This window comes from Myxocyprinus asiaticus, chromosome 5 (genome assembly GCF_019703515.2).
Source record: "Myxocyprinus asiaticus isolate MX2 ecotype Aquarium Trade chromosome 5, UBuf_Myxa_2, whole genome shotgun sequence".
Lineage (NCBI taxonomy): Eukaryota > Metazoa > Chordata > Actinopteri > Cypriniformes > Catostomidae > Myxocyprinus > Myxocyprinus asiaticus.
The window spans coordinates 53,804,421-53,814,800 of NC_059348.1; the positions used below are offsets into that span (position 1 = coordinate 53,804,421).

The 10,380-nt window shown below is 37.4% G+C and overlaps 1 protein-coding gene across 4 annotated transcripts in view; it reads right to left on the reverse strand.

The window, feature by feature from the left end:
* Positions 1–1,752: 1,752 nt before the first annotated feature.
* The window catches only part of LOC127441449 (caytaxin-like), a 30,471-nt gene continuing 21,843 nt past the window's right edge, over positions 1,753–10,380 (reverse strand). The window contains exons 11-13 of one of the 4 annotated variants that reach the window (XR_007897310.1): positions 10,346–10,380; positions 4,502–6,007; positions 1,753–4,003 (exon numbers count right to left, since the gene is read on the reverse strand). The exon at positions 10,346–10,380 is cut by the window's right edge and continues 12 nt beyond it. Coding sequence is in view for 1 of the 4 variants with exons in the window: in XM_051698897.1 (XP_051554857.1) it covers positions 10,359–10,380 (22 nt within the window). In the remaining 3 variants the exon portion in view is untranslated. Of the gene's footprint in view, positions 6,008–10,345 lie in introns of all 4 variants that reach the window. The other 3 variants (XR_007897308.1, XR_007897309.1, XM_051698897.1) reach the window with 3 other exon arrangements.

The following is a 10,380-nucleotide window of genomic DNA, read 5'->3' on the forward strand; positions in this document are numbered from 1 at the left end:
TTACAGATATCTATCAATCATTTCTTACTAGTTCTAATTTCACATATCAGCTATGTACTACTTACAAATAAAAATTATACATTTTGATATTAATAATTACATTGTTAATAGAAAAAATGTCCATTCCTGATATCAACAATGGAATTACAACTAGTGAAAATGCGGATTTGTTTTTTACCATGTTCAGATATCTGGAAATGGATTTTGGATATTAATAAATTGAAGAGTAATTAAAGATATTAAGGCTCTCTCACAAGTTTCTATCACATTACAGATATTCTGGCCTATATTTAAGATTTGCAAATTGAAATAAACAAAATAAAATTAATACAAATTGAATAAAGTTTTATTAATATAACCCTTTAATGCATACCCTTGGGTCTAACCTCATTCCAGCCTCTGTACCTCATCCATTTTTGGAGTTATGCCCACACCTCTTTAGTATTCCTCAACCTTTCTCTTCTGACTAATGTAACAAAAAAAAAAAAAAAAGCTAAACTGCAAAAAATATATCCTGCCCCCCAAGGACTCTTAGTTTGAAATTTACAAGGACTCTTATTTTGAAAGTTCCTTTGTTTCCCTCCATTGTCTCTATCTTCAGTTCCTTCCCTAATTGTATCCCAGGTTTTCCCCATTTATCTTGTTATCCTTTGTGTGTGTGTGTGTGTGTGTATATATATATATAACAGCATACTGCTGTTGAGTTTGCGTTACTGTCTTCATATGTTTACCGCCTTCATTGCATCCTCTTCTTTTGTTTATTATTAACGTTCTACAATTGGATCCTCACTCTCTCGCCTCTTCCCTGCACAAACTCTGATAGAATTAATAACAATGGTGAATTATCAGTATCCCATATGTGTGTAAACATCCATATTATACATGCTATTTTTACTCAAGGTGGCGCTGATGTTTCAGTGATTGACTTGATTTACATTTGACATTGATATTTGATGAAGAAACAATGAGGAAGTAAACTATAGCAAGTTTAACACATGAACAGTATGATTTTACTATTGTCATTTGGGTGTACTATTTAAATTATTTAAGTTGTGCATCTATTTAGACTCAAAGTGCCTGAGAATATACATACATGTACGTGTAGCTGATGTGTATCGTATGTGTTATGTGTAGCTCAATATGTGTTTGACAGCAAGTTGCGTCTTGTGAAATTTCAGTGTGGAAGTTATGAATCCTGCTCTGTGATTTGTTGCATAATCTCTTTGATATATGAATATATCGAAAAAAATATATCAGGATATTTTCCATTCTACTATTTTCTAATTGTCTCGAAAGTGTTTTGAAAATGTGACACTATATGTGCATTTTGTGGATCCATTTGTGAAAGATATACGTGCATTTAAGGGTTAATTTTGGTTAAAGATTACGCACTTCAATTTGATGGAATTCTTTCATCAAATTGAAATGCGTAATTCTTAAAAATAGCCTAAAATAAAGTGAGTGTATAAACAAATGTGAATGACGCTTTCCTGCATGTGCGAAACTTGCCCCCATAATGCTAGGATATTGTTGGTGGTATAGCATGGGGACGAGTTAAGTGCCAAAGTTTAATACTGAGGCTTAATAGGTTTGTTCAGATATATATAGTAGTGATGTTTGCCAAAGTAAAGATGACTAATATAGCGTCTTTTATATAAAATCATTCAAATCTGGTAATAAATGGTGTGAGAGACGTTTTTTGGAACACCTTTAAGGAAAAACACAGAGCTGAACATTTAAAATTGTCTTTTATTTATCACATCATCAATTTTAGCAACTTGTTCATTTTACTTATTGCACATTTTATGATACAAACGATTTACACACAGTACACTGTAAAACTGCTTTGAAGTACTTCACTTACAGTGAACTCAAATGGCTCACTTGGATTACCACTCATGCCAGAGACTTTTGGCATACTAACACACAACTTGTACTATTTTTGCAATATGCAGCATGTATACTGTGTTTAGTGTACACATTTTCTGTATGGAATCCCCAAATGACCTACTATATTTGCCAGAGGACACTGCATGGAATATTTTGTGATAATGCACTTTTTTGTCAAGCAGTACTAACCTCGATTTACAGTATAATACCTCCACATTGATTTATTTGATCAGACTGCCAAAAGTTGACATTTTTAGTCAGGATATACAGTATATGACAAAAATGTAGCATGCTTCTGTTTAAAATGTTTATCTGTGCATATTGCATTACGTACTATTGAAAAAAATAACACTGAAGAGGTGTACAGTGTATAATGTTCAGTATGCACTAAGCTAGTATTCCATTCTTGACACTTTTAAAGACATCATTTAAAAGAGACATAATTGGTCAAACAGTTAATTAGATAAGTTTAAAAGTGAACATGAAAAGTGTGAAAATTGTGAAAAGTGGCCATTCATTTTTTTCATTGGAATAACATACATTGTTGAATCATGCACAATATGTCCCGAACCATGCATTAAGGAAGCAAATAGGGTCAGTTTTGATTTCATATTGATTTAAACCTGTGAACTGCTGCAATATATGACAGACAAAATTTGTGTTGTGGAACTTGTTGGCATGTACACAAGGTTAGTCTGCCAAGTCAAGAATCAGCTGTGATTACATATGGTCCTGCTGGTATTAACTGACTTCTTGGAAAAAGAAGAATCACTTGTCAAATCGAACATTTACGGGGCCCTTTAGAGGACAGGGTGGGATTTGTTCACAATAAATTAACCATAGTTTTACTATAGTAATACTGAAGTAACCATGTTTTTTGGAGCAAATCATGGCTTTACTCAAGTAATACTGACATTTTAAACCATGGTTTCCACCAAATAACCATGATTATTTGGTGGAAACCATGGTTTTAATACAGTATACTGTACCCATATATAGTAGCCATGGCTTTACTACAAATAACATGATTTAACTGGTATTTGTAGTAAAACCATAGTAACCACAAAATGATTAATTTTATCACCATAGTTTTTGTTTTTCTGTAATATTACTATGGTTTCACAAAGAATAAAATATGGTTAAAATATGTTACTGTAGTAAAACCATGGTAATTTTTAGGTGAGGGAATGCAATATTTATTGCGAGGAAACACAAAATGTATTGCAAGGGAAAGCAAAACTTATTGCAAACTATTGAGAGGGCATGCAAACCTTATTATGAGGGAATGCAAAACTTATTGTGAGGGAACGCAAAACTTGTTACGAAGGAACGCAAAACTTATTACGAGGGAACGCAAAACATATTATGAGGGAACGCAAAACGTATTGCTTGGAAATGCAAACTATTGAGAGGGCACGCAAACTTTATTACGAGGGAACGCAAAACTTATTACGAAGGAACGCAAAACTTATTGTGAGGGAACAAAAAACGTATTGCGAAAGAATGCAAAACTTGTTACAAAGGAACACAAAACTTATAACAAGGAAACGCAAACTATTGTGAGGGAACGCAAAACTTATTATGAGGGAACGCAAAACTTACTATGAAGGAACGCAAAACTTATAACAAGGGAACGCAAACTATTGTGAGGGAACGCAAAACTTATTACGAAGGAACGCAAAACTTATTACGAGGGAACGCAAAACTTATTACGAGGGAACGCAAACTATTGTAAGGGAACGCAAAACTTATTACGAGGGAATGCAAAACTTACTATGAAGGAACGCAAAACTTATAACAAGGAAATGCATACTATTGTGAGGGAACGCAAAACTTATTATGAGGGCACGCAAAACTTACTATGAAGGAACGCAAAACTTATAACAAGGGAACGCAAACTATTGTGAGGGAACGCAAAACTTATTACGAAGGAATGCAAAACTTATTACGAGGGAACGCAAAACTTATTACGAGGGAACACAAACTATTGTAAGGGAACGCAAAACTTATTACGAGGGAATGCAAAACTTACTATGAAGGAACGCAAAACTTATAACAAGGAAATGCAAACTATTGTGAGGGAACGCAAAACTTATTACGAAGGAACGCAAAACTTATTACGAGGGAACGCAAAACTTATTACGAGGGAACGCAAACTATTGTAAGGGAACGCAAAACTTATTACGAGGGAATGCAAAACTTACTATGAAGGAACGCAAAACTTATAACAAGGAAATGCAAACTATTGTGAGGGAACGCAAAACTTATTACGAGGGAATGCAAAACTTACTATGAAGGAACGCAAAACTTATAACAAGGAAACACAAACTATTGTGAGGGAACGCAAAACTTATTATGAGGGCACGCAAAACTTACTATGAAGGAACGCAAAACTTATAACAAGGGAACGCAAACTATTGTGAGGGAACGCAAAACTTATTACGAAGGAACGCAAAACTTATTACGAGGGAACGCAAAACTTATTACGAGGGAACGCAAAACTTATTACGAGGGAACGCAAAACTTATTACGAAGGAACGCAAAACTTATTACGAGGGAACGCAAAACTTATTACGAGGGAACGCAAAACTTATTACGAGGGAACGCAAACTATTGTAAGGGAACGCAAAACTTATTACGAGGGAATGCAAAACTTACTATGAAGGAACGCAAAACTTATAACAAGGAAATGCAAACTATTGTGAGGGAACGCAAAACTTATTACGAAGGAACGCAAAACTTATTACGAGGGAACGCAAAACTTATTACGAGGGAACGCAAACTATTGTAAGGGAACGCAAAACTTATTACGAGGGAATGCAAAACTTACTATGAAGGAACGCAAAACTTATAACAAGGAAATGCAAACTATTGTGAGGGAATGCAAAACTTATTACGAGGGAATGCAAAACTTACTATGAAGGAACGCAAAATTTATAACAAGGGAACGCAAACTATTGTGAGGGAACGCAAAACTTATTACGAAGGAATGCAAAACTTATTATGAGGGAATGCAAAACTTACTATGAAGGAAAGCAAAATTTATAACAAGGGAACGCAAACTATTGTGAGGGAACGCAAAACTTATTACGAAGGAATGCAAAACTTATTATGAGGGAATGCAAACTATTGTGAGGGAATGCAAACTATTGTGAGGGCACACAGAACGTATTAAAAGGGAATGCAAACTATTGCGAGGGAACTCAAAACCTGTTACGAGGGAACTTAAACTATTGTGAGGGAACGCAAAACCCATTACGAAGGAACGCAAAACTTATTACGAGGGAACTCAAAACTTATTATGAAGGAAAGCAAATCTTATAACAAGGGAACACAAACTATTGTGAGAGAATACAAAACTCATTACAATGGAATGTAAAACTTGTGCTGTTGTTGGCTGTCATAATAACTCAAAGTAGTTAATGATATCAACACAACTAACCTCGGACCATCGCTTCATGTCATCTACACACTCAGTTGGGGCACTGTCAAAAAAAGATGGTCATCTCGACTCTGTGAAACATCAGCACTATACAGTCACACGTTGACCATTTTTACAAATGTAATACCTTAAATATTTTACCTACTAAGAATATGTACCAAAAACACTGGAGACCGGAAATTGAAAACAGTCGAATCGTGGGACACTTCCGTTTTCAGGAAAAAGGTGGATTGCAAGGGAACGCAAAACTTATTTTGATGGAACACAAACTATTGTGAGGGAACGCAAAACTTTTTGTAAAGGGAACACAAAACTAGTTCAGAAAAATAAATTCCCACCCCGTACTCTAAGGGGCTCCATGAACATGTTTTACTTTTGTACAACAAAAATGACCTTTTTAGGAGTGTTATGCAACATATTTGTGTTTTCACAGATGTTCCTCTTCAGACAAAAATAAGTATTGGAAAAAAGAGTTCATGAATGTTTGTTTTCTTTCTTGTTCACACTTATTCAGCTGTGACTAGCTGAATGATCCTGACCACGAGGTGAGTGTGTATGGAAAACTTCACTTTTTGTTGATGATTGTGCTTGAGAAAAATCAATTTTGGCATCCCAATTGTTCTTTAAAGAAACAACTTTGGAAAACTGCATATGCAGATGTGTCCCTGTGATATTCTGGAGAAACAGGACATTAGGTTAGTCTGTGAACTAAATTAGAAAAATGTAATTCACAAAAAGCATATTCATAATTATCACCTTTAGTTATAGGTACTTTAGTACTTTAGAATTCATTCACAGTTACTTTTATGGTTGTTTTACTCTCTTTATTCAGTATCAATGATTGTGTTTACATGCACGCCAATGCACAGATAACAACAAAAATCTGCTTATTATTTTTTTTTAAATCAATTATTCTCTGCTTTTGACGAATATTTCAACTCGTCCCTCCTTTTCTTTATAAAAAGCAAAACTCTTGGTTACAGTGAGACACTTACAATGGAAGTCAATGGGGCCAATTTTTGGAGAGTTTAAAGGCAGAAATGTGAAGCTTATAATTTTATAAAAACACTTACATTGATTCTTCTGTTAAAACACATGTATTGAGGGCCTGGGTAGCTAAGCGAGTATTGACGCTGACTACCACCCCTGGAGTTGCGAGTTCGAATCCAGGGTGTGCTGAGTGACTCCAGCCAGGTCTCCTAAGCAACCAAATTGACCCGGTTGCTAGGGAGGGTTGAGTCACATGGGATAACCTCCTCGTGGTCGCTATAATGTGATTCTCGCTCTCGGTGGGGCATGTGGTGATTTGTGCGTGGATGCCGCGGAGAATAGCGTGAAGCCTCCACATGCGCTACGTCTCTGCGGTAACACACTCAACAAGCCACGTGATAAGATGCGTGGATTGATGGTCTCAGACGCGGAGGCAACTGAGATTCATCCTCCGCCACCCGGATTGAGGCGAGTCACTACACCACCACGAGGACTTAGAGTGCATTGGGAATTGGCATTCCAAATTGGGGAGAAAAATTAAATAAATAAATAAATAAAAAACATATGTATTATTTGAGCTGTAAAGTTGTTTAAATTGTCATTTTTACAGTTATTATAGGGTTTTGGAGTTTACGGCGTTACGTCATCATGATAACGAAGTTTTAAAAATGGATTAGTAAGTGATTTTATCACACTAAAATCAAGTTAACGGCACATTTTTACATCTTAAGGCTATAACAGTGAGTATTTTAACGTTTACAGATTGGCCCCATTGACTTACATTGTAAGTGCCTCACTGTAACTCAGATTTGAAATATTTTTTAGTAGAAGCAACATTATGCCACGTATCCTGTCAATTGAGCTTAACTTAAGTTAACTTAACTTAACTTAATACATTTTTTTATGGCATTTACATGATTTAAACATTGTCGGCTTAATAAGCATCGGTGTGAAGTCGTTCATGTAAATGCGCTCTTCAGCTTTACTTTCTACTCATTTCTACCTGGTCATATTTCACCCTTAAATCTAAAGAGACAATTAAGAAATTAAATATTTTACAAAAACAAAATGTAGTCTATTTAAAAGCCATTAAGATTTTTTTGCATTGTGACATTTTTTATGACAATAAAGCACATTCTTACCAAATTCGCATTACCATAATGCAAAAAATGTCATTACTGTAATGCAGATCAACACCACCTCCAACACCAACATCGTCATCATAGTAACTTATTGTTCAAATACATTTGTTTTATCTTGCAGCCGTTTAAATGGTGGAACAGTGGAATAGATGGTGGAATGGGAGACTGTGCCATCTGCACATACTCCACATATGAGACTAGTCATAGGGGCATCGAGTTAAGTGGGCATCACACGGAGAACAGCGTGATATACGGACGGTCTACCGAGCATGACAAGAGAGGCATTTAAAAATAAATCAGGGAGGTGGATGAGAGACAAGTAGGTGAGAATGAGGGTGAAACAGAGAGAGAGAGAGAGAGAGAGAGAGAGAGAGAGAGCTAACAATACATAAAAAAAAAAATGGAAAAAAACTTCTTAAAACTGCTCCTAAAGTAACATTGTTAAACTACCGTCAAAATGCCCAAAAGAAAAAGTAGATATCAACATTGGTAATAAAAAAGGAGATAAGAGCTATCTACCTACATGGAAGCCATTTAAAGGCCAAAGTATACTTCCGTTTTCTGCGTGCCACTACACACAGTGGGTGTGATGCAAATTTCATCATCGGGTCTGCTACCTGACCCAAGCCTGATGGCACCCGACACAACTGGCAGGGTTCGGATCAGTTTTTAAAACATAACATCAGGTCAAAATACTGTTTGTATAATTTCCATATCATTGAACATAATCCTATTTTTGCACAACTCCCCACTGAGCTTGTTTTAATTGTTGGTCTATGTATTCATCCATCAGAGGAACGCTTTTAGTGGTTGCGTCCAGTGGCGGATTTAGGCATGGGTGACATGGGCAGCCGCCCGGCGGCACGAGGTACCCACACAGACAAGTGGGCGCCTTGGACTCCACCAGCCATCTCCAAATCCCCACCCCCCAACCCCGGTCAACAACTTTTGCTAGCGGCTAGAACCGCTACTGGTTGCGTTGCATCTATCTAGCTTTCCGCTGTGTTTTTAGCACGCTGTGTCAAATTAAACATAGTTTAAAATGTTGAAAAACGCATATAGAGAACACTGCATTCTGTTATGATAGGTCCAGCTGTCTTTGAGCGCAAAAGCGCATCTGTGGAAGGCTGTGCTGCCTGCTCGTTGGTTGCGCTGGAGTTGGAGTTGCGCTGACTGCCCCCTACTGCAGCATGGTGGTACATCAAGCTTGAATTGGTCCGATGGTAGGAACATTTCTTATTACGGAACTTATGAATGGATCCAAGTAGGTATAGATGCAGCCCGGAGATCTCAAAATGGGGGCAGGATCTCCAAAAGAGGGCGGAGTTACTCCAGAAGGGGACGGGGTTACTCCAAAAAGTGATTGGCCCAGTTCCAAAAGATAGGTTTAGGGAAAGGGTCAGGTAAGGGGCTCTGTATATTTTTGCTGGCAGGTTGGAGCTTCCACCACTTTTTGCAGCTCTGCCTGCAGCTAAATCCTTCTCTATGGATCAGGGGCATGATTAATTGTGTTAAATAATTTTTCATATAATTAATCATGATAAATGAACATGTTACATCGACAGCCCTAAAAATATTATATTTTCATTTTAACGTAACTTGTTTCACACACGCGCTGTCAGTCGCAGACATGTGTGAACAAAAGAGTAAGGGGCTGTTCACACCCAAATGGGTTTTTGCATTCATCTGCACTGGTTTTCAGTTGTTTTACTAGGTAAACATGCGCTAGATGGACGTCTTTAACCGTTGCTCCACTCTCATAGTTTTTTCAGTGTCTTGCACAGGACTGCCCTATTTTAGACACCATGTCAGGTTGAAAATCTAAAGACATCTATGTTGTCTTTCATTCGTTATGATGCATCTACAGTAGCTTTTTTTGAGCGTAAGTGTTTATGTTTACTGTTGCTACACTGTTAAGAATGTTGCCTACGATGCTTAAATAAAATACGGCATATTGCAACAAATTTAGTTCCTGGAAGAAGTGGGTTGGGTTCGAGCTTAAAATTGGATCGTGCCGGTCAGGTCATGCCACACGGTCTCTGAAAAAGAACGGTTTGGGCTTCAGCTCAGACCTCTGCATCACAGTATGTGCGGAATGTCCGCGTGCAGTCCAGATTTTCTAGGCAAATGCACATTTCACTTCTTTGCGCATTGTCAGTGCATGCGCCTGGCATCGACTGTGCTAAAAGAGTCCCACAAAGCAGTCATAGTGCACTTGGGTCAATCACATCTGTACAGGTTCAGGTCAAAAGAGTATACTTTGAAAGGCCAAGTATATGTCTATATATTATTAATGAGATCAGTATTTATCTGGCACAAAAACAATATATTTGTCAATTAGAGTGACAGTGTCAACCTTAAACCTTTACTCTAAATACAATGAATAATTAGAATCACCCTAATTTATATAATTGATTCAAATACATTGTGATGAACTGCAAAAGTAACTAAATAATTAACAAAATCATTCAAATGAATCAGTGATGTAAGTAAGACCCAGTGCTACATTTGAGAAGGTGGGCATTTTTAGGTCACGGTGGGAAGATGGGAGAGGGAAATATGGACACAGAGGGTGATAACCCCATGCCCCATGCCAATGTTGGGATATCGCCCATGCACCACCCTACAGTCTGGTCAAAAATAGCACGGATCAGAGGCAGGGTTGGCGCGACTCTAGTTCTGATGAGCGAAGCAGATGGGCTTTATGTAACACGGGGTGCAACACTTTTTCAACATTCCAACCGGGCGAGACGAGGGGCCGGTACACTCAGCCATTGAAAGATGCCGTGGTGTTCTCCAAATACGGCATATCGTGCAGAGTTCATTAAATTGACCCATGCTGGTGGAATCTACTGTTACAGTCAGGCGGCTGTTCTCTTACCCAATGAACCCCGTCAGGGACAGGCCTCTGTAGCT